This window comes from Ursus maritimus, unplaced genomic scaffold (assembly GCF_017311325.1).
Source record: "Ursus maritimus isolate PB19 unplaced genomic scaffold, ASM1731132v1 scaffold_18, whole genome shotgun sequence".
Lineage (NCBI taxonomy): Eukaryota > Metazoa > Chordata > Mammalia > Carnivora > Ursidae > Ursus > Ursus maritimus.
The window spans coordinates 24,248,100-24,271,878 of record NW_024424230.1 but is presented as its reverse complement, the minus strand read 5'-3'; the positions used below and the strand labels follow the sequence as shown (position 1 = coordinate 24,271,878).

The 23,779-nt window shown below is 40.4% G+C and overlaps 1 protein-coding gene and 1 pseudogene across 1 annotated transcript in view; both read right to left on the bottom strand.

The window, feature by feature from the left end:
• The window catches only part of DYM (dymeclin), a 322,063-nt gene that overhangs the window by 242,047 nt on the left and 56,237 nt on the right, over nt 1-23,779 (bottom strand). The window contains exons 4-6 of the mRNA XM_040632527.1: nt 20,094-20,187; nt 18,957-19,090; nt 5,657-5,729 (exon numbers count right to left, since the gene is read on the bottom strand). Coding sequence (XP_040488461.1) covers nt 5,657-5,729; nt 18,957-19,090; nt 20,094-20,187 — 301 coding nt within the window. The remainder of the gene's footprint in view (nt 1-5,656; nt 5,730-18,956; nt 19,091-20,093; nt 20,188-23,779) is intronic.
• Nucleotides 12,059-12,867, bottom strand: LOC103664587 (annotated as a pseudogene).

The window sequence follows — 23,779 nt, the reverse complement described above, 5'->3', positions numbered from 1 at the left end:
CATGCCCTGAGCCAAAGGCAGACGCTTAATGACTGCACCACCCAGGAGTCCCAGCTTTTCACATTCTTGAACCACCTTCTCATGGTTAGCAACCAAAGTTTTCAATGTTCAAATTCTCCAGAGTATAACATTGAAGCCCATATCATTAGTTTATGGGTCGAATTATAAATATGCATTTCCTATCATTTTATTACATTTCTGAAACTCTATGGACAAAGCAAATCTCATAAATAAGATTGTTAATCAATTCCATTCCTCCCCAAATACTTCCAGAATGGATTTTAGAGAAATAGCTCTCAAAAGATACTCTTTCCCATCTTCATAAACAGGGAACTCTAAACATAAATCGTTAGTCCTTCTAAAATTCAAGTCTCCACCCCATCAAACACCACAGCTTGTCCATCCCTAATCTCCCACAACCCCCTGCTCTAATCAAACTAATGCACTTGTGACCCTTCAGATACACTATTTACACCCCAGAGGTCCTGAGCACTCCCCTCTCTGGCTCTCCCCTGACCAAGTCACTGCTACTCACTACAGCTCCAAATGACTCTAGCACTTAGGAGCTGTTCTTCCTCCTGGGCTATCCTCCTGGGCTATCCTTCCATGTATCTGCCCATCTCTAAGCTCTTCAGAAGTCACACCTTTCTTTGTCCAGGGCCTAGTACATTAGAGACAATGGCATATTCCCAGTACATGTTTTTCAGAATGAACTTAACAAAAGAGAGATTATTACACTGTGAAGGGATAATATGAGGACTGCTGAGCTATAAAGCTGACTGTCCCTAAACTACATGGCCCTGGACCACTCAGCATTTATAACTAATCTACCATTTCCTCAAATATTGTTATTTGGAAATATTTCAGGAAGTATTTCCTCGGATATATATTAGCTTTCAGTGTTTCTGCTTCTACAGCCCCTTTCTACTTCTGTCTATAAGACGCCTAGTTTTTATAATACAAAATACAAAGTGCAAAGGGCTTTGAGCCACTGCACTTGCAATGGAAGTGCACTCTTAGCACTATACTGTTTCCATATAGACTAGATGACGACAAACGCTTTAAGCACAATGAACAGGTTGTGCCCCTACTATGTTACTCATTCAACAAATATTTGTTGAGAGTCTACCATGTGCCAGGCCAGCCTGAATACTAAGGATAACAGCAGTGAGCAAAACCAATGCAGGCCCAAGAACAGTCCTTGTTTTCAGAGTTTTCCTTCTAATGTTATTTGAGAAACACAAGCAAGAGGAGTAACAGATAATATGAAAAGTGGTGGGAAGTGTAAAGACAAAAAACAAAGCATGATAACAACAGAGAATGAGAAGGGTGCTGCTGTGTTATGGTGGTCAGAGCAGCTGTTTCTAAGAAGCAGACCTCCTCTGAGCAGAAAGAAGCGTGAAAGTCAGGACAGGAAACATGCAGATATCTGGAGGGAGATATTCAAGGAAGAAGCAGCAGCAGCAAGGGCAAAGGCCCTGGGGACAGGAGTGGGTTGGTATGTTCCAAATTAGCACGGACACCTGTGTGGCTGAAGCAGCAAGAGTGAGATGGACGAGGTCAGCAGATAACATCAGTACCCCTGTACTAGAGAGGCAGACGAAGTCACACTGCACAGACACACCCAGAAAAAGGCAGTGAAGGCAGTCAGTTAGGAATGTCTCAGCTTTATCAATATATAACTTATAAAAAAAGATCAATGTCTGGGGCACCTCGGTGGCTTAGTCAGTTGGGCATCTGACTCTTGGTTTCGGCTCAGGTCATGATCTCAGGGTTGTGGGATCAGGCCCCACGTCAGGCTCAGCGCAGAGTCTGTTTGAGATTCTCCCTCTCCCACTTGTGTTCTCTCTCTCCCCACCCCCATTAAATAAATAAATAAATAATTTTTTTTTTAAAGAAAAAGATAAACATTCATATAAGGTTATAACTGAAAAATTTGCAAATGAGGGCCAGGCTGAGAACTGAACAGTTGAGTTCACAGGTTGATAAGAACACATAAATGGATCTCAGAGGAAGAGGCTGCATGTCCAGCCTGGGGCCAGCAGAATGGCCCACTCCGAGCAGACCTCACAGTGACCTGTCTGGAGTGGTGGCACTAGAGAAAGGGGTAGGACCTATGGTTGACCAGAGCATCACCATATACAGGTAAGAGTGACGGCTTTCACAAAAATACCACCAAAACCAGGTAAAAGGACAAGCTAAACATTCTCAAAATAACTTCTACTTCATAAGAGAGCATCACGAGCAAACCTAAGTATTGGGCTCTGCTGCCAGGGCCCGACCGAAGCCCCACCACTGGGCTAAGTCATTGGGGTCTCATTCAACCCCTCAACAGTAACACTGAGAGAACTGATCCATGTCACAAATTCTAAGTGTTGCACTTTCGACTCCAGCATGCCAAACCATGTTCTTTGTATTACACTCTCTATTAGTGTCTTGAGGAAAATACCTCCATCTTACTTTATTCCTTCCCCAGCACTTCCTTGAGATCACAGACAAGGTAAAACAAAAACAGGCTTTTACTTTTGGCAGACTCATTTCAGTTCTAGTGGGATCAACCCGATATACACTGGAAAAACATCAAGTCATGAGCCTGTGGATGACTTAATCTTTATTTTAAATATATAAATGCTGAGAGGTATGGAATTCAGAAAGAATTCCTGGAAGATGTGCATTTTAATCAGACTTTGAAGATCTGTATCTCAGAGAATGAAGATTTTATCAAAAATACCCAACCTGTCTGAGAAGCAGTATCCACGAACTACTTAAAAGTCAAGCTTTATTACAAGCGAATTCCTACAAATTCTGGGAGTTTATCTAAACTAGGGCAGTTGACCCTGTTCTCTTAATAATAAAGAATCATTTCAAACTTAGTGTATAGATCTCTAAATATCTACCTATGCTCTTGGTAATCACTGGCTTCCAATACTAACAGGATGATTTCACAGTCTCATAAGAAACGTCCAAGTGAGTTCTGAATTGCCCGCGGTGGCCACTAACACCACGCTCGTCTTGCCGCACACCTACTGATGCAGCACTGGTGTGTCGATGGTAAACGTGACAAGCCTACAATGAGACCGATGATGGTCGGGAACGAGAGCATCCCCACTTTTCAAGTTCATACTCCCCCTTAAGTCCGAAGCTGATCCACACCCAACACTGCACTATGGTTATAGTGCATGAAACATTTGAATAGTAGTTTGGTTTCACATGGAAACTGTTACCAAGACAAACCTTCTTGTAGGATGGAGTTCCAAGAACATTAAATCATAAGAAATTGTTTCAGCAGCTGGTTAGAGCTGAGTGTACATAATACAAGACATCTGGTTGTCTGTGCATTTTCAGTTCATTTAAAAAGTATAAACACATTAAAACACTGAAACGTTTGATATATTACAACACTGTCTGCTTGCTCCTCAAGAGTGTTTAAGTGACTGGTCTACTCATTGTATTCAAGCCTTATTTACCAGCTAAAGAGATTTACTACTTCCATTCCCCTTAACTTCACCAAGACATTTCATTAACAAGGGGGGTGGGGAAGAATGTACTCACTGAGGATATATACTAAATAGCTGGTATTTAGTAATGACATAAACATAATAGAGATGGAACTATTTAAAAAATTAAGTCAAGAACCCATGAAGCATCACACATACAACGACAAGTAAATAGTAGACAATCCACGTGTTCCCCCCTTTCCCACATCTGACCACATGTAACAGAAACCTGACCACAGTGGCTTAACCAAAATAAGTGTTTATTTTTTTTTTCACTTCAGAAGAAATCCAAAGATAAGCCATCTAGGGCTGGTGTGACAGTTCCACAGTATCATTAATATCCCATGCTCCTAGGACACTATTCTTTGCATGTGGCGCTGATCACTGTTTCAAGATGGCCCCAGCACTGTCTCCACATCCCAAGAAGGAAGAGAAGGGCAGCGGGCAAAAAAGCTGTAGGTCCATGCTCTGCAAGGTCATGACTTCTGCTTACACAGCATTGACCCAAACCATGTCATGGGGCCACATTTAGTTGCTGAGGTGCCCGAAAACTAAGCTGGGCACACACTGGCCCCCCAAACAATATCGGAGAGGTGTTAGACAGAAGGCGAGAAAGGACATCAGAAATGCAAGTAACTGTGTCTGCCACACGAGTCCCGTGTGCATTAGGCGTTTTCCCCTGTACCCCTCCCCCACCAGGTGATCCCTCCGTCGCTCCAACCCTGCCTTCCAGGCTGCACGTGAGCAGACCAAGTCACCACAGGGAGTGGTGGTGCTCGCTTCTAAATCTAGATTACGTTCTGGATGCTGCACTTATGCACAACAGAGGCCAGGAGGCCATCTTCTCACGAAGACCTGGTCCTTCCCTTTGGGGCCACAGGCAAGCAGCCCATGTCCGATGATATTCCCATGTTCACAGAGATTCTGTCATGATCAATCTTAAACTCTTCTTCTTTATTCAAAAAATTAAATCCTTTAGGGGCGCTTGGCTGGCTCGGTCAGTAGAGCACGTACTCCTGATCTCAGGATTATTAAATGTGAGCCCCACATTGGGTGTAGAGATTACTTAAGAATACAGTCTTAAAAAAAAATAATTCCTTTAAAATATGCATTCTCGGTGGGGTGATATCTCCCCCAAGAGAGTGAAAATTGATTCTCCAGGTGTGAAAAACTTCACAGATATCATAATGATCTGTGGCCCTCCAAAGGGCCACAGTATATAAAGAGACATTCAGTGTACGGGGTATTCAAATTTCATTAGTGGCGAGAGACAATTACAAAAATGTCTAAAAAGACTCCAGAGAGACAATTTTTTTTAAAAGTTGAGAGTAACTGCTTTAAAAGGAACATTTTAAAGGAACCGCATATTCATATAGGAATACAGGAATTGCGTTCAGCTGGAGGGGCAGAAATCTAGTTACAGGAAACAAATAAGGCTATATTTTCCTCACAAGAGAAGTCTGGGGTGAAAGTGACGAGGGGGCACTGGTAGTAATGACTTTGGTTCAGCAGCTCAATGATATCAAAGCAGAATCTTCTGTGAGTCTCTGGGCTCATGGTGCCAAGAGAGCCACACAACTCACACTACCTTGTCTACAGTCCAGACAGTAGGAAAGAGGGCTGTCAAGAACAAAAAGATAGACGTCCTAGCTGAGACAGGTCCCCTTACCCAGAAGTTTTAGTGGAAGATGGTCCCCTACATCTCAGGGACAACACCTAAATTCAAAAAAGCCTGGAAATGGAAATCTGATGTCTCCCAAAGAGGTCAGAAATCAGGAAGTAACGAAGAAGGAGAGAATCCAGGCTGGCTCATGAGCTGTCTCTCCCATAAACGGGTTAGACTCTCTTCCACCTGTTAACAGAGAGCTCAAAGATAGCACTACGGAGATCAATTCTGTGCTATCACTTGCTCAAGATTCCTAAAGAGTTTGGTTATTTTCCCCTTATAACATAAAATTCTTGTTTTGATAATGCATAGTCAGAGTATAAATATTATTAAGCAAAAGATAACAGCAGAACTCCACGGACGGACAAAGAGGCATACGTAAAAGGCATACACAAAAATATTACACCAGGACCCACAAACTCTTCGACGTGATCAATCACCATCTTCAATATACAAAGAAGAAAAAGCAAATCCTGGCTTGGCCAGAACTTACAAGAGTGGAATATCCGTGATTAACTGCATCAAACAACAGAGCAATTCTTCCAAAAGATCTTCAGAATCAGAACCTGGTAAGATACACAAAAAAAATTTTTTTAAATATAAAATAGAATAGAGCTTTTTAGAAGTACAGTCTTCGTTCCTAATGAGAATAACAACAGCTATTACCACATAAACTCAGACACTAATGTTGACCTCTAATAAAATCCAAACCATGAGCAAGTTAGCACATACTACAATCTTCACCTAGTATAGGAATTCTGAACATTAGCTATTAATTACCTAACTTTTAATGTGTCAAGGTCTCTTATGGTTCCTGTAGACCAGCAGTTTTCAAATCTCTTATTTTATACTGTGTTTTTTCAAATGAAATCTTACACTGAAGTGAAATATACAAAATAGACCCCCCAAAAATTAAGCTGCTCTAGCTGCTTGTTTCAATCAGTAGAATACCTGTACCTCTTTCCCCCAGTAAATATCTGATCAAACACTGGGTCTCCTTGATGGGCCTCAAAGCACCTTACCTTTTCTTTTCTTTTTTTTTTTTTTTTATAGATTGTATTTATTTATTGGACAGAGAGAGACACAGCAAGAGAGGGAACACCAGCAGGGGGAATGGAAGAGGGAAAAGCAGGCTTCCCACTGAGCAGGGAGCCCGATCCGGGGCTCGATCCCAGGACCCTGGGATCATGACCTGAGCTGAAGGCAGACGCTTAATGACTGAGCCACCCAGGCGCCCCTCAAAGCACCTTTTCTGAACCTGTGGGGCTCCGCAGATCACAGACTGAACCACTGAGAGGGTTTCCACCTCTTTACAAATAAAGAGCCAGAGGTGAAATGACTTTCCCAAGTCAGAGAGTAAGTGGCAAAGTTAGGATGCAAATTATCATTCCTGTAGAGGTGCTCCTCTGTCCCAAACTGCTCTAAGTGACCGTCCAATTTCCAAAGCCAACCAATAGCTCGTGTGACTTCTGGCTTTGGACACTACTGACACCTACTCCTTCATGAAATTCTTATTCCCTTCAGTTCCTACAACACCTTGTTTCCAGTCTACTTCTTTTTCTACCCATTCCCAGGGTCTGCCTCCTCAGAGTATCTTTCAGCTTTTGGTGTGTTCCCCAGAGTTCCACCATTGGCTTTCTCCTCTTTCCACTCCCTACGTCCTCCTTCATCAGTCATTACTTACATACTATTGATTTCTACGGCGACGTTTTCCTCTTGGCCTCTCCAATGAACTCCTTCTTATCTTTATATCCAATTGCCTACTGGCCATCTCCACCTAGATGCATCACTAGCACCCCAAGCTCCACATGTTCAAAACTGAACCCATATTTCCCAATACTTGAAATCCACTTATTGCTTCTTTCGGTTTCCTTTCGGTGACTACATCACGCACCCAGGGCCAAAGCCCGGACTACTCTCTCCTATGCTTTAAAAAAAATTTTTTTTTAAGATTATTTATTTATTTATTTGATGGAGAGAGAGACAGCCAGCGAGAGAGGGAACACAAGCAGGGGGAGTGGGAGAGGAAGAAGCAGGCTCCCAGCGGATGAGCCTGATGCGGGGCTCGATCCCAGAATGCCGGGATCATGCCCTGAGCCGAAGGCAGATGCTTAACGACTGAGCCACCCAGGCGCCCCATCTCCCATGCTTATTTAAACCAATCTCTGGGTCCATTCAATTGCACAGACTACCTCTCTTATGCTTCCTCTTTTCTGCTCTCCTCGTCATGCTTTTGTTCATTATTTCATCATCTCAGTTCAGTTAAACCAGCTTACTAAATTAAAACTCACTCCTGAACTTCTTTCAACCTTCCTAACTAGTATTCCTACATCCAATCTTACTCCTCTCCAACCCAGACTCTAGACTGCTGCCAAATGGAGCTAACTAAACTCCCTCCTTTCCTCTCCTGGCTTACATCTTTTCAACTGCTTTAAGCTGAACACTAGGTCTCTGAGAAAACGCAAGTGCTGTGGTACAGCATGCCGGACGCTTCGAGACACAGACTCCGTACCCCGTTCTAGCATGATCACCCCCCATTACTCACAACTTATATCCCAGCAATACCCAGCTACCTGCTACATGCCATTTCATGCCTCCTCTGTAACATTAGCTCTGCCGAGAATGCCCTCCAACAACAAAAACCTGACTTTTTAAAAAGCCAATCTTTTTTCACCTGCATCATCCTCAGTCTTCCTCTCCTCCATAAAACCCAACTCTCCCGGCTCACTCTGAAAAAAAATCATCTACAAAGCATCTTGCCTTGTACATGTCTTTCACTGATACATCGGCTACATTATACCATAATTTCCGTCTATACCTGGACAGGCCCCTATTGGACTCTATCCTTTTTTTTTTTTTTAAGTAGGCTCCATGCCCACCGTGAAGCCCAACACGGGGCTTGAACTCACGACTCTGAGATCGAGACCTGAGTTGAGATCAAGAGTTGGACGCTTAACCCAGGCACCCCTGGACTCTCTACTTCTTGAGGATGACGACTGACAAAGAGCTTAACACATAACATATACTCAAAACATGTTTGTCGAACCAAACCCAGGGTCTAGTACAAATCTAGTGATTCTTTCCGAAGCATCAAAGCACTTGGAATTTCAAAGTGTAGCAACTCTTTTTTCTAGACCACAATATCACCTGGTATTCAGAAATTATGAAGAAATTCCTTCCTGCCTTGCCATAAATAGAACTGGCACGGTAACCCTCTGAGAGGTGAGTACAGAGCTTGAAGAGAATACTAAATCACACCAAAAGCACCAATCAATGCTACAAAGAAAACAGCAAGAATCAAGTTCGATGACTACATTAAATAGCACTCTAGAAGTGCCAGGCTTAGCTTAACCAGTGAAGAAAACAAAATTTGGAAATAAGTAACACTAGTCTCTGAGGCTACACAATAAAAAGTAGATGTAACTAAAATCCTTCTCATTGCCAAAGCTGTCTGACATAACCCCACTCAGTCAATAACCTACTCCAAATCGATCTCTTGGCCTATAATATATACCTAATACAAGCTTGCTGACTTGTCATCCCCTGGCTCACCCTACAGAATGCAGTGACCAGACCCAAGTAAGGACATTTAAAATCGTTCCTTGATTCCCTAAAGAACAGTCCAGACCAAATAAGCAGGCCACTTTAACCGCATACCCCTGTTCAGCCAAGTAGTCAGAAGTGTTTTAATTACAGAAAGTGAGGGAACAAAAGCTAAGGACCCAGAGATGGTTGGATTTCTTTCTCTCAGGGGTGTAAACACATCTCACCCTCAAATCTTAATACAGTGAAGAGGATTCTGTGTTCTATTCCATGTGCCATCTAAACCATGACTTCTGCCAAGCTTACAACTTAGGTCAATAAAGGAATATATGCACAGCTTTGTTATCAACTTAATGAAAATGATGATAAATACATTTCATACAAGTGAAATGTACCATTTCAAGGCCAAAACTCTAGCAACAAAAGACAAGAACAGGCAATTTCCAGTTGAAATCTCAGGCAACTTCTATTTACTAAAACAAAAACATCCCTACAGAATACTATATTCTTATATCTGGGACTAATCTAGAAGCAAATAACTGTGTATCAGGTGAAGAGGGACAAGACTTGACTGCTTACCAGGTCTGACACTAAGCTAGTCACTCATCCTACATTCTTTTCCAAGCAACGTTTATATCGCTCAGCTTTCATTTGAGGCCAAATATCTTCCTTAGTGCCAATAAAAACAAGTAAATATAAACTCACCTGCCAGAAATTATAGTAACACTCATGCATTTCTCATAGAAAGAGAATCTGAAAAGCCCTTGAAATCTTCAGGTCAGTGACAAAGTAAACTGAGCAAAGGACTTTGAAGAGATTCAGTATGTTTATTGTGAAATTTTAAACCCAGAATTTTTCTCTCTTAAAGAGTTTTAAATTGCCTCTTATAGCTCCAGTCAAATATGCTCATATTTTCAACGCTAGCTTCTCTGAGATAATATTCATAGCTAACATTTACTGAGTACTCTACCCTTTGAGAGGCACTGTGCCAAGCATTTCATTCTTTCTGTCACATTAATCCTGACAATAACTCTTAAGGAGTAGGCGTGATCACCACCATGTTACAGATAAAGAAATCAAGGCTCAGAAAGGTCAGTTTACTTACAAATAAGTGGCAGAGACTAGATTTGAACCCAGATCCATACTCATAAAAAGAAAAAAACCAAAAAACAAAAATCCTTATGAACTATTTTTAAAGACCTGTTCCTATACAGAGTTGGAAAAAATCCAGTCAGTCAACCCATGTTTCACTGAAGACCCCAAAGACAAACCCTGGTAAATAAATATCATGAGCCACCCGAGGGGAGAGAGACGAAATACCCGTATGATTAGTTTACACACCAAGGTGATAATGTTATACACTCATCAACACATACTGGAAATCTTTGATTTAAATACCCAATTTAGAAATAACCTCTAACGATGAATAAATATAAACTGTTACTATGAGCATTGTGCAGAACAGGGTCACTGAAATCTCACCCCTGTATCTGGGGTTCCCCGGCTTTAAAGCCCTAACCCTGCTTCTCTGGTTCCTGCGAGTGACACCAGGGGAAGGAGCAAATGAAAGACCAGATGATATCCACGGTCCCGTACAACTCCAGCCATCTACACGTGAAACTGAGCTGTTCAGCACCCATTCATACCACACTCTCCCTAGGGAGGGGAACCAGAGAAGAGCAAGACAGTGTTGTAATCAAATACCTTCCACAGAGTAGAAAGGGAAGGGAAGAGAGGGAGAAAAGAATAATGAAAAAAGCACTCACTCGAGAAAGAGGGAAAAAATAACACTGATGGAAAACAAAGCAGCAGCCAGAAAAAAGAAAACATATGGGTCATTTAAATCAGGTAACATGGAAATATTAAAACACAGAGAGCTCGTTGTTTACTTTGTACGCAGAAAGTCAAGTTGTTGGTTTCTAAATGCTGCTCAACTGTGCCAAATACAAGCATTAAAAATATAATCAAGAAATAACAGAGCTATATTCCAAAAACAGGTTCCCCAAGTGCCTAAAAAGTTCAGAGCAAAATTGACTTCCTTAAGATGGAAGACACATAAGCTAGATTGTATTTACTATAAACTTATATTCAGAAAACCATGGTAGAGTCCGTAATTGGCAGTTTTAATTGTGGAACTAATAATGGAATTATTCTAAAGTATTAAAAATCATATTTAAACTTCTAATGAGCAAAACTGAATATGCATCTATAAAATAATCATAAACTAAGGAAAAGCAGATGGACTCACTCTTTTCTAAAATAAAAACTGATCTACATTTTAATGCATTACAATATTTATATGACTGTGTCCCACATATTCCAATAAAATCTGCAATAATTCCGGCTGTCTGCTATTATTATAGTCAAATGGAAATGTTTCTAATTATACTCAAGGATAATACAGTCTTCCAGGTTCTATTATAAAATATGCCTTTTTTATATCTAAGTTGAGCACAGTATAAAAACTGTTAACAGAAGAGGGCAGAAAACAGTTTCACGGTACGCTGGAGAAAGTATGGAAATAGACTGTAGTAGGCAACTACTAACTATACAGAACATCCGTGCGACAGGGTATTGGACTGCATAATACGTACCTCGGTGCTAGGCCAATTGAAAGTATTATCCTCTTAAATTCCAGTTTTATTATTTTTGTATTCAATTTATTTAAACTAAAGAAAAATAAATGTACTCACTTCTCCCACCCCCCAACCCGTTCTCTGCATCTAGGAGTTTAATGTATGTACAACGGATTTCGCTTTCACATATAAGAGAGATCATATGGTATTTGTCTCTGACTTCTTTCACTTAGCCTAATGCCCTCGAGGTTCATCCACATTGTTACAAATGGCAGGATTTCATTTTTTTATAGTTGAACAATATTCCACTGTGTATATACACCACATCATCTTTATCCACTCATCCATCAATGGTCACGTAGGTTATTTCAATATCTTGGGTATTATAAATAATGCTGAAATGAACATGAGGGTAATATACATTTTTTTTAAATTAGTGTTTTCCTTTTTTTCAGACAAATACCCGGAAATGGAATTGCTGGATCATATGGTAGTTCTCCTTTTAATTTTTTTGAGGACCCTCCATACCGCTTTCCATGGCGGCGGCACCAATACTGCATTACACTCCCACCAACGGTGCACAAGGGTTCCCTCTTCTCCACATCTTTGCCAACACTTGCCATTTCTAGTCTTTTTTGATAACAGGCATTCCAACAGGTATGAGATAGTATCTCATTGTGGTTTTGATTTGCATTTCTCTGGTAATTAGTGATGCTGAGCGTCTTTTCATGTACCTCTTGGCTATCTGTCTTCTTTGGGAAAATGTCCATTCAGATCTTCTGCCCATTCATAATCAGATTATTTTTCCCTACTGAGTTGTCTGAATTATATATGTATATATATTTACAGTAGAACTAGGGCTTATTAAGCTGTGCTTTAGTACAAGCGCTTGCCTACGGTGCTCATGATGTATACAGCCTGGACTTTCTGCCAATTCTTCTTGAGCAATGACAACAGGAAATTGACAGCTAAGTGGATGTTACATGGAAGCTCATCATCTGTAATCTTCATGCAGCCAATGGTCACATGCCAGACACAGCACCTTCTCCATCTAAAATCTGATCGTGGACCTCACTTCATCCACTCTGGCCCCGTGCTCTCATGCGGGTCAGCAAGGAAGGGAATGTGCCAGTCTTATTCAGGCCTGGGCCCAGGACTCAAGGGATCTGCTTCTTAGCCAGCTTCTTGACTAATTTTTATTCTTGTTGAGTTTCTTCAGCAGCCCCAATGTCCACGGGGGGAATGTCCACAGCCCCGGCCTCAACAAGTGCTGCTGATACCCCCAAAATACATACAGAGAACTTGGGGCCGGGAGTAGACTTCAGCCTGATGGTGCCGAGAAGCATTTGTCTTTCTGAGGGTCACTGTTCTTCAAGCTGATCTGCAGCTCCACCACCTCCCAAATCTTCTGGCACCTGCACTACTTCCTGTGCAGGACTTCCCGCACCAACTCATACAGGGTACCGTGGGAAACTTTATTGCTCACGGTGCCATGTGCCGCAATAACTGGAAACCTTAGGATTTTTGTTGTTGTTGTTAAGCAAGCTTTACGCCCAACGTGGGGCCCAAACTCATGATCCTCAGATTATGAGCTGCATGCTCCATCGACAGAGCCAGCCAAGTGCTAGTTCTTTATCTATTTTAGATATTAGCCCCTTATCAGATATATGATTTGGAAGTAACTTCTCCCATTCAATAGGCTGCTGTTTTTATTTTCTTGATGGTTTCTTTGCTGTGCAGAAGCTTTTTAATTTGATGTAGTCCCACTTATTTTTGCTTTTGGTGTCAGATTCAAAAAATCTTCTCCAAGACCCATAGCAGGGGGCTTACCACCTATGTTTTCTTTTAGCAATTCTATGGTTTCAGGTCCTATATTCAAGTCTTCAGTCCACTTCGAATTAATTTTTGTGTATAGTGTGAGATGGGGTCTAGTTTCATTCTTTTGCATGCAGCTGTCCGATTTTTCCATCACTATTTATTGAAGAGACTGTCCTTTCTCTGTATATACATGGCACCTTTGTCATAACCTAATTGGCCACATGTGCATGGGTTTATTTTTGGGATCTCTATTCTGTTCCATTGATCTGTATCTGCACTAATGCCAATACCACACTGTTTCAATTCCTATAACTTTGCGATATAGTTTGAAATCAAGAGCAAGCCTATCAGTAAAGTTTAGGGATTTTGTTCCACTGATAACAGAAAAGAAAGGGAGAGAAAAAAGAGATATATCAAAAAACAGTATCACCTATTGTAAGGTCAAGAACAATTCAGGAGGTCCTAGAAGCATTTTAATTTTTCTGCAAAGACAGATCACAAATCTTAAATGCAAAATATTTCAAAAGAGTAAATCCTTGTTTTGAGTTCTTTCTAGCAATTGGTTTCTTTTTTTTTTTCTTGCATTACCCGATTAATGAAATTAAACTGTTAAATTTTATACTAAGACAAAAATAAACAAAACAGAAACAACTCATCTGCCAATTTCAGGCTTACCTCTTGAGCTACAGCCTGCCCCAGGCCCTAAGGATTAGCTCAAGGACAGATCAGAGAACAGTGAAACCCTGTTGCCTTGAGAGCCAAAGTACCTCGGCCATCTGAAAAAATTCAAAACTAGTTTCAAAAGAGGGATTTACCTCTACTGCATTTAGCTAAATGAATACATCATGGATTTTGAAGGTCTTCCAGAGAGTCTCAAAAAGGTCTTCAGCCAGCGATGCCTGGGTGGCTCAGTCTGTTGAGTGTCAGCCTTCGGCTGAGGTCATGATCCCAGGATCCTGGGATCAAGTCCCACACTGGACTCCTTGTTCGGCACAGAGCCTGCTTCTTTCTCTGCCTGCTGCTCCCCCTACTTGTGCTCTTTCTCCCCCGCCCCCCATGCTCTTTCTCGCTCTCTCTGACAAATAAAAATCTTTAAAAAAAATTAATAAAAACTTAAAAAGGTTTTCAGCCACAGGAGAATGAAAAGGAGTTATATTAGAGAGGTCTGATTATGGATTATTCTTTTAATTTCCATAAATATTCTATCTTCTATCATTTTTTTTTCTCATTTTGATCTCTCAGAAGTTGGAAGTTTTTCTCAACTGTTCAGGATCCTTGATTCTCCATTTACGAGCCAAAAGGAGGCCAGTGCTGATGGCGGCTCCGTGTGCAAGGCACAGCCTGCCAAGTGCTGGTTCCCACGGGAGGGTTCGGAGCTGTTTCATTGAGGGACACCCAAACATCAGCATCTCTACATCTTCTTCCTGTTTTCAGTTCATTTTCTCCAGAAGGGTATGCATTAACCTTCTGGAAGGAAGGGGATGCAGTGGGTACAACCCCAGTGCCAGCATTCTCAGAAGCCATGTCAAGATGCCTCACTCCTCCATTTGTAGCCTTTGCTCTTAGCCCTGTTCTCAGTATGCCACCCCTCCACTGTGCCCCAGAGCTCCCACAGGAAGGCTCTCCTGGCTCAGCCTCTCAGAGAAGACATTCTAGCATTAACCGGGGAGGGAGTGGTCTCCTGACTGCGCATGGTGGTGGACAAGAGCTGAGCATCCAACTGCTTCCTTCAATCACTCCTCCCAGGTGTCTGCCTTCAGAGACACCTGGTACTTCCAATTCCTAAGCCTTTCCAGAGTTCTATGGCAAGAACTGCCTGTTTCCTGGAGTTCTCCAACCCTGAAGGCATTTAGCCTTCAGCTTTCACTGATCAGTTGAGTTCATCATTACTCAACTTTCCAACTTGCAAAATGTTATTAACATTGTGTTCCCCTTTCCTCCTCTTTAAACTTAAAATAAATTCATGATTTTTTAAAAGTCCCTCTACTGATATTTTATTGGGGTTTCAGAAGAAACCAAAGATAAGCATGTGGGTTCAATCCACTATGCTTGAGAGCAATTCCTACGAAACAAAATTTTTTTGAATAAATTTATATTAAACTATTTTATGCCGATGAAATGTGGTTAAGCAAGCATTTTACCTGGACTCGACAAGTCTCCGGTCTCTTTTCTACTCTCCACAGAGCCACGCTAACTGGCTGCTGTGTGTGCCCAGCTCTTGGCAGGTGACCCAGGTCCTCCATCCCCTCAGTGCATGCCCACAGCGCTGCTGGCACAGGGGGTATGTTCCTCCAATGCAAACGCTCACTCCCTCTCTGTGCTCTTGCTTCTAGTGCCCCCTGCTTCCCTGCGCTTTCCAGTCAATTCTTTCCCCTTCTGTATGTGTGTGCTTCTATCTTCAGTCTCAATCTCCAAAGGCTTCTTCCCTCATTTTAAAAAAATGTAAAAATATTTGTAAAGAAACTATAGTTGCCTTCCACTGGAGGCTATGTTCATACAGCAGTTACTCCAAACAGGCCTCCTGTACAAAACAACTAGTTCTTGGCTAAAATACACCTTTTAGTGCATTGACGGACTTCCAAAAAGTAGAGGAAATCTCCGGGGACCCTTCCACCACAACCAAAAAGAACAACCACAGGCGAACAAACTGTGGCTTGAATCCAAAGTAAAATACTGAGCAGTAAACAGATTCGAAGGGTAGGGTGACCCAGACGATGAAAGCCAATACAAAGCTGCCAGTACAAAGCTGTGCCACCAGCTTGCCACTGGGAAGCTGAACCTGAGATGTCACATGAAGCCGAGAACCTCTGAAAGAAGTTAAATGGCCTCACACGACGCAGCCTAGATCCCTCTAGAAGCAAATGCAAATCCCTCCTTTATTTGGGGCCTCAGATTAAGATGAACAAACGAAAGCTCACAATCAACATCATCAAATACGTAAAGAAACAAACCACTGTTAAGTGTTTGCAGAAACAAATTACAAATTCATACCCCTGAGGACTTAAAATACTGGATTTATGAGAGGCAAAACATAAAATAAGTATCAGTTATTACCTTGGGGTAACGGGGGATGCTACCAAGACAGAAGACCATACACACATTGAAGGCCAAGGGAAAACACAGAATTTGGTAGGACTTCATAGTTTTGCCTGGGGCTAGTTTTGTCCCCTTTGACTCTCCTCGAAGGCATGCGATAATGGAAAGAGTTATATTTACAAAATGATACAAATTCCCTCCAGCAAACAATCTACTACCACGCCATACGTAGCTGTGGGGAAATGTTCATGCAGGACATCCTCACAAATGTCTACTACAATCGGGGAGCTTCTAGAGAGTCACATAACCCTCATAAAGCAGGCTTCTCCGAATGTGCCAGCAACACCCATCACATCAGCAGAATTACAGTGAATCAGAACCAAAAGAGTCCTCAAATCCCTCAGCTGTTTGTAGATGGTCCTCCGCTTCTGTCAATTCAACCTTCGAACAACCCGTACTACTGTCTATTCTCTCAACCCCCGCACAGTCTCCCAAGTGGTCTCCCGTGCACGAGATTCTGAGATTCACATACTGATGAACAGATGTTTTTAGGTTGCATAGTGAGCTTCCTCTTTTTTTTCTTTTTTTTTTACCATTTAACATATATATGCATTTAATTTTATTACTTCTATAAATTGTGAAAAGACATTAAAAGAAAATGTAAAAAGGACTTACACCAGTGATAAGCAGAAATCTCAAACTAATGACATGTATGACTAAAATGAAAATTACATAGGCCAAAAATGAGAAGTCTTTCACCTTAGAAAGATATTTACTGGACTTAAAACTGGTGGATCAATAGTAGACTCAACTGTAAAGGAAAGAATAGAACAAAACAATGTGTAAAATCCAGAATTGCTAACTCCATATAAAAAAAAGAGGACAGGGGCGCCTGGGTGGCACAGTGGTTAAGCATCTGCCTTCGGCTCAGGGCGTGATCCCGGCGTTATGGGATCGAGCCCCACATCAGGCTCTTCCGCTATGAGCCTGCTTCTTCCTCTCCCACTCCCCCTGCTTGTGTTCCCTCTCTCGCTGGCTGTCTCTCTCTCTGTCGAATAAATAAATAAAATCTTAAAAAAAAAAAAAAAGAGGACAATCTGTCAGTGCACGGACAGAATTACCAATATCAGACCTCACAGATGGCTCTTTTGGTGAGACAAGCATCTTGATAATGTGGCTCATGGCTGAAAAAGTGTCATTTTTACACTGCCCTCACTTTAGGTTATGTAGGATGTACAACAAAACTGTGCTTCTAGGGGTGCCTGGGGGGCTCAGTCGGTTAGGCATCTGCCTTCAGCTCAGGTCATGATCCTGGAGTCCCGGGATCAAGCCCCACATCTGGCGCCCTGCTCCGCGGGGAGTCTGCTTCTCCCTCCGCCACCTCCCCACCATTCATGCACACGCACGTGTGCGCTCGCACACACACTCTCTCTCTCAAATAAATAAATAAAATCTTTTTAAAAAAATGCAAAAACCATGCTTCTTAAGTTGGGATATGAGTGGAGAGCGTGGGTACAAAGAGCGTTCCTCAGGGCCTCAAAATAAATACAGGACATCTCCAAAGTCCATCAACTTACTCAGTGGTATGTAATGACAAATAATTTTACATTAATACAATATTATTGTATTTATTTTAAAGTACAATGCACGCATAATTGTTTTGACGTAAAGCAAAACAAAGTGTTGGGTTTGCAGGTTCTTGGCTGGCTCAGCTCTCAGGCACCATGGGGTAAACATGAACTCCATTCTTGCTGCTAGACCTTCTGTGAAAACGTTTGCAACTCCCCAAGCAGGGCTGGTTTTGGTACTTTCAGCACCACAAAAACAAAGCCTAGCCTTACAAAATTAACACATACAAGACACAATTCTGATTAAAAGTTCTGTTTAAACATCAGTACATGTTTAACAAATACACATTATCACCATAGTAAATTGAACACATTTATTTCTTAAAACTCAAAACCCAACATATAAAGCTCTAGGTAGGCAAAAAGCCTAAAGAGGAAAGAGATGTGCTTTGAAAAATGAACCCAGGAATCTTAGGAGCAACACTGCCTTTGCCCTCAGAGAGATGTTAGCTGAAGAGTAGATGCAGAAAATTCTTTTTTTCTTTTCATAATTTTCATTTCTAATTATATTCCCCATATTTCATGTAAGAATCCCATTCTGCCCTTCTACTCTGTCAGATGTAAGTTTTAATGCTAAGAAATGAAACACCATCTTGAAAACTACAGACCCTCCCAACTACTGGCAAAGAAAAAAACCCCAAAAAACAACAACAAAACCCCAGATGATCATGAGAGAACAGTAACCTTTCCCTGTGTCTTCAGAAAAAGACCACACATTTCAGCATCATAAAACTGTCCTTAAATGTTATTTCTGACCAAGTAGTCCCAAAGACCCAGGGACTCTTCATCCTACAAAGTCATCTTTGACATGTACAAAATCTGTAATTCTGATTAGTCGTCTCCCTTAATGTGTCGCCCCAGTAATAACACGGAAGTTGACATCTCTGCTTTCTGAAAAGTATACTTGTGGTTTTTAATTTTATTTTTCACATGCATGGAAGTCAAAAGTCAATAAAAGTTTCAATCCTACTGGCTTTCTTATTTAAAAAGAAAAAGGAAGAAAAAAAAATTTGAGAGTCTTGGCTCATTGAAATTAATATAGGAGAAAAAAAGAGTGACAGGGCCAGGTCATTTAGAAATGAAAATTATAAAAAGAAAAATAGAATTTTCAAAATTCTACTTGTATTCCTAAAATTTTATCTTTCTATGTCACACATGCTGTTACTAGAATATCTTCAAAAGCAATACTTACTGTAACTGCCAGGAGATTTTTCTTCATAAGTAAAATGAAGTTGCAGTTCCTCCTCTGACATCTCACAGATGAAAACTTTCAGCAAACAGCAAATAATAAACAAAGCGTTGTGTGTCTGCCAAATGAAGATGTGGCTGGAAAGACCAAAATCACACAAGAATCCATATTTAATCACGAGCATGAGCACCATCTAGATAGTTCATGATTTCTCAAGCACTTTGCCCATTCTGTTTGTAATATAAAGACAATGTCTGTATCTTTTCATGGCTCATGATTTCTTACACCACTACAGCCTACTTCATGTTTCATTCTTTGTATTTTACTCAGTGAGTCAACCTAACAAAAATATTTTCCTTAGGCATGACTGCTCTTTGTTCTTAACTTCATACTTGTCCCACACACAGGCAGTTCAAAGAAAAGTGAAAAAAAAAATTTTAAGTATAATAGAATAAAGAGAATATATGCAAGCACACAATCAAAATTTTAAGTAGGGCACTGCCAGCAGCCCAGTACAATACTTGCTATTTGTAGTAGTAACCATGAACTCAAGAAAAATTTTAACTGGATTCAATATAACTTGTTTGGAAGCAGGGCAATGAACAATTTTTGAAGAGATTGCCATCCAAAAATGGTTTTAATAAATGCTTGAGTGCATAAAAGATTAACCTTCCAATGTATCAAATATAAAATTATAATACCTATGTTAGCTATAGTGGAATTAAAATAAAAATAAAATAAAATTATAATATCTAATCTGAACCTTCTTTCATTTACTAGGAAAGATAAAAAGGAAACAGATGTGGAATGAAATAATCCTCAAACTTGGTCATTATTTAAACTAGATACGAGCAGCAGTGATAATGGAGGGGAATTACCTTTTAAATAATAATTACATCACTATTAACCTTCTTAAGAAATACATTTCTGAAAATTGTCTAAAATGTTGAAATCAAACAGATTCCAGAATTAATAATCTCACCACAAGGACTTGGACAGTAAATTATAACCTCTCTTTTACTTTTTAATAATGAGAATTCCTTTATAGCTTTCAAAAGACCATAATCTATTTCTACCAAAAAATGTAAAATACTCATATTTCTAAATATAAAGAGAACATCATTTTATCAGCCAGCTTACTTCTGACATTCTGCCGAAAGTTTTAGTTCTTTGGTTCTAGAAAGGAAGACCTTAATTAGCGCACCAAGGTTTCCTGTTCGAGGGTTGTTTACAACTGCAAGAGAAGATAAGGTATTAAAAGTTAAAATTAAAAACTGAAATCAAAGTGAACATATTATAGCACTTATAAAACCAAGTTGTCAAACTGAAGTTGCTCCATAGGCAAACCTGTCACTTTCACATCTAATTAGGGAAATAAACAATGAGAGACATTGTTGTTTGGCCTTAATTCTGAACAAAAAATGATCTGCAAACTGAAAATGACAGACACAGTAGGAGAAAGTAGCCAATTCATCTTAGAATTCAACATTCTAAAGAGAAGAGGTAAGAGTTGATATATACTCAATTTATACACATATATATTCTCTTCAGAAAAGCAAATGTTAGGGATGTCTGAATGGCTCAGTTAAGTGTTTGACTCTTCATCTCAACTTGGGTCTTGATCTCAGGGTCATGAGTTCAAGCCCCAAGTTGGGCTCCAAGATAACTGAATTCAATATAATTTGTTTGGAAGCAGGGCAATGAACAATTTTTGAAGAGACTGCCATCCAAAAATGGTTTTAAAAAATGCTTGACTGCATAAAAGATTAACCTTCCAATGTATCAAATATAAAATTGTAATACCTATGTTAAGCTATAGTGGAATTAAAATAAAAATAAAATAAAATTTTAAGTGGAGACTAGTTAAAAAAGAAAGAATTTAGAAAAGAGAGAGAGAAAGAAAGAAAAGCAAATGTTAAAAAAAAAATGATCCCCAGTATATAGAATACAATAAACTATAATGGTAAAACTCTGTTCAGATAATCATAAATCATTCTAATGAAAAATAAACAGAAACATAAAGCAATATGGCCAGGGAGAAGCTATTAGTTCAGAAAAAATTTTAAGGAATTTGTTTAAAAAATTTTTAAGTTTAAAGGTGGGCATTTCAGCAAATCCAGACAAAGAATTGAGCAGATACTGTCATAAGAATCAGAAGATCTGATTTCTAGATCCAAGTCTATAATTAACAGAATATTAAAATTCAAACAAATTACTTTTTTTCTTCAACCTCACTTTTCACATCAAAAGAAACAACAGGTAACAGAACTAATATACAATAAGTGCTTTACCCACATCATCTCATTTAATCCTCAAGACCAACTATGGGAGATAAGCACCAATATCACCTCCATTGAACAGATCTTCATGTCTACGTTGTTACTGCTCAAGGATACATGCTTATCTATTGGTTCCAATCCTTGGCTCTAAAATGCTGTGCTACACTAACCCCTATAATCAAGAAATTAGACTTAATGAAAATATAAAGTTCTATCGGTCTGCACAGTAAGACACCTGTGATGGTTAATTTTATGTATCAAATTGACTGGATCACAGGATGCCCAGGTATCTAGTGAAACATTATTTCTGGAGGTGTAAGTGAAGGTGTTCCTGCACTTTAATTTTCAATGGAGTAAAGCAGACTGGCCTCTCCAAAGTGGGTGGTCATCATCCAACACATTAAAGGCCTAAACAGAACAGAAGTCGGAGGAAGGCTGAATCCTCTCTCTGCCTTACTGTTGAGCTAATACATTGGTCTTCTGCCCTTGGACAGGGACTTAACAACACTGGCTCTTACGGTTCTCAGGTCTTTGGACTCGAACTGCAACTTACACCACTAGCTTTACTGGGTCTCTGGATAACCCTACTACATCACAGAAGGACAAAAGTTAAGAACCCATCAGAGCTAGAGAGTATTACGCTAAGTGAAATAAGTCAGAGAAAGACAAGTACCATATGATTTCACTCGTATGTGGAATTTAAGAAACAAAACAAACAAGGAAAGGAAAAAAGGGGGAGGGGATGAGAGACAAACTAAGAAACAGACTCTTAACTATAGAGAACAAACTGATGGTTCCCGGGGGGGGGGATGGGTGAAATAGGTGATGAGCACTGGGTGATGTATGAAGTGCTGAACCACCAGACTGCACACCTGAAACTAGTATCACACTGTATGTTAACCACCTGGGATTTAAATAAAAACTTAAAAGAAAAAACTCATCAGAAAAGACAGACTCTTGAGTCAGAACCTTTAATTTTACTGATGAAGAAAAAGAGGGCACCTGGGTGGCTCAGTTGGTTAAGCATCTGCCTTCGGCTCCAGTCATGAACCCATGGTCCTGGGACTCAGTCCCATACTGGGCTCCCTGCTCAGCAGGGAATCTGCTTCTCCCTCTCCCTCTGTCCCTCCCCCCTGCTTGTGCGTGCTCTCGTGCGAGTTTGCGCTCTCCCTCTTTCCAATAAATAAAATCTTTAAAAAGAAAAAAAAGAAAAAGAGACCCAGAAAGGTTAAGTTTTGGGCCCAAAGTCAACAATGTTAGTGACAAATGCCCAGTCTTTTTGCTTTACGAATGGTTTTCAAACTGTGAGATTCCAGAGTTCTGAATATTTCCCTTTTGAAATATATTTTTAACTGTTTTGAAAAATGGAAATGCAAACACTCAAACCCATTGGCCTATGCTGCCAGAAAAATTCATTTTTATGCAGACCTGAGATTTACGCTTTTGCTGCCATCTCTATGCATATATTTGAACTTCTTGAAAAGGTGTCAAAGATTTGGAAAGATGGACCAAGCTTCAACTACATCTTAAATATTTTACAATCCAGGTATGTACCTACATACTTTAAAAAAATCACGCATGGGAATAAGCATACCATTACAACATACCTGCTTTGTGCTCAGTAACTGTCAAGTTAACTCTGGTCTAGCTGCTGGGTAGGGATTCTTGTCACAGCTTGAGTCAACGCAAGTTACTGTGTAACTTCCCCATTGTGATGAAACATTGCAGCACCTTGCTATTTGAGTGTGGTTCACAGAGTAGTAGCAAGAGCATTATCTGGGACCCGCTGCAGAATCCCAGGTCCACCACCCTGCACCTACTGAAGTAAACAGTGCTTCCCAAAGCCTAATGAGCTTTTAAATCACAAGGCAGTCTTACTAAAGTTTAAATTTTTTTAAATATTTTTTATTATATTATGTTAGTCACCATACAGTACATCATTAGTTTTTGATGTAAAGTTCCATGATTCATCACTTGCGTATAACACCCAGTGCACCATGCAATACGTGCCCTCCTTACTACCCATCACCGGTCTATCCCAATCCCCACCCCCTCTCCTCTGAGGCCCTCAGTTTGTTTCCCAGAGTCCACAGTCTCTCATGCTTCATTCCCCCGTCTGTTTACCACCCCCCTTTCTTCTTCCCTTTCTTCTCCTACCGATCTTCCTACTTCTTATGTTCCATAGATGAGTGAAACCATATGATAATTGTCTTTCTCTGCTTGACTTATATCGCTTAGCATTATCTCCTCCAGTCCCGTCCACGTTGCAGCAAATGTTGAGAAATCGTTCTTTTTGATGGCTGAGTAATAGTCCATTGTATATATGGACCACATCTTCTTAATCCAGTCATCTGTTGAAGGGCATCTCGGCTCCTTCCACGATTTAGCTATTGTGGACAATGCTGCTATGAACATTGGGGTGCATATGGCCCTTCTCTTCACTATGTCTGTATCTTTGGGGTAAATACCCAGTAGTGCAATTGCTGGATCAGAAGGTAGCTCAATTTTTAACTTTTTAAGGGACCTCCACACTGTTTTCCAAAGTGC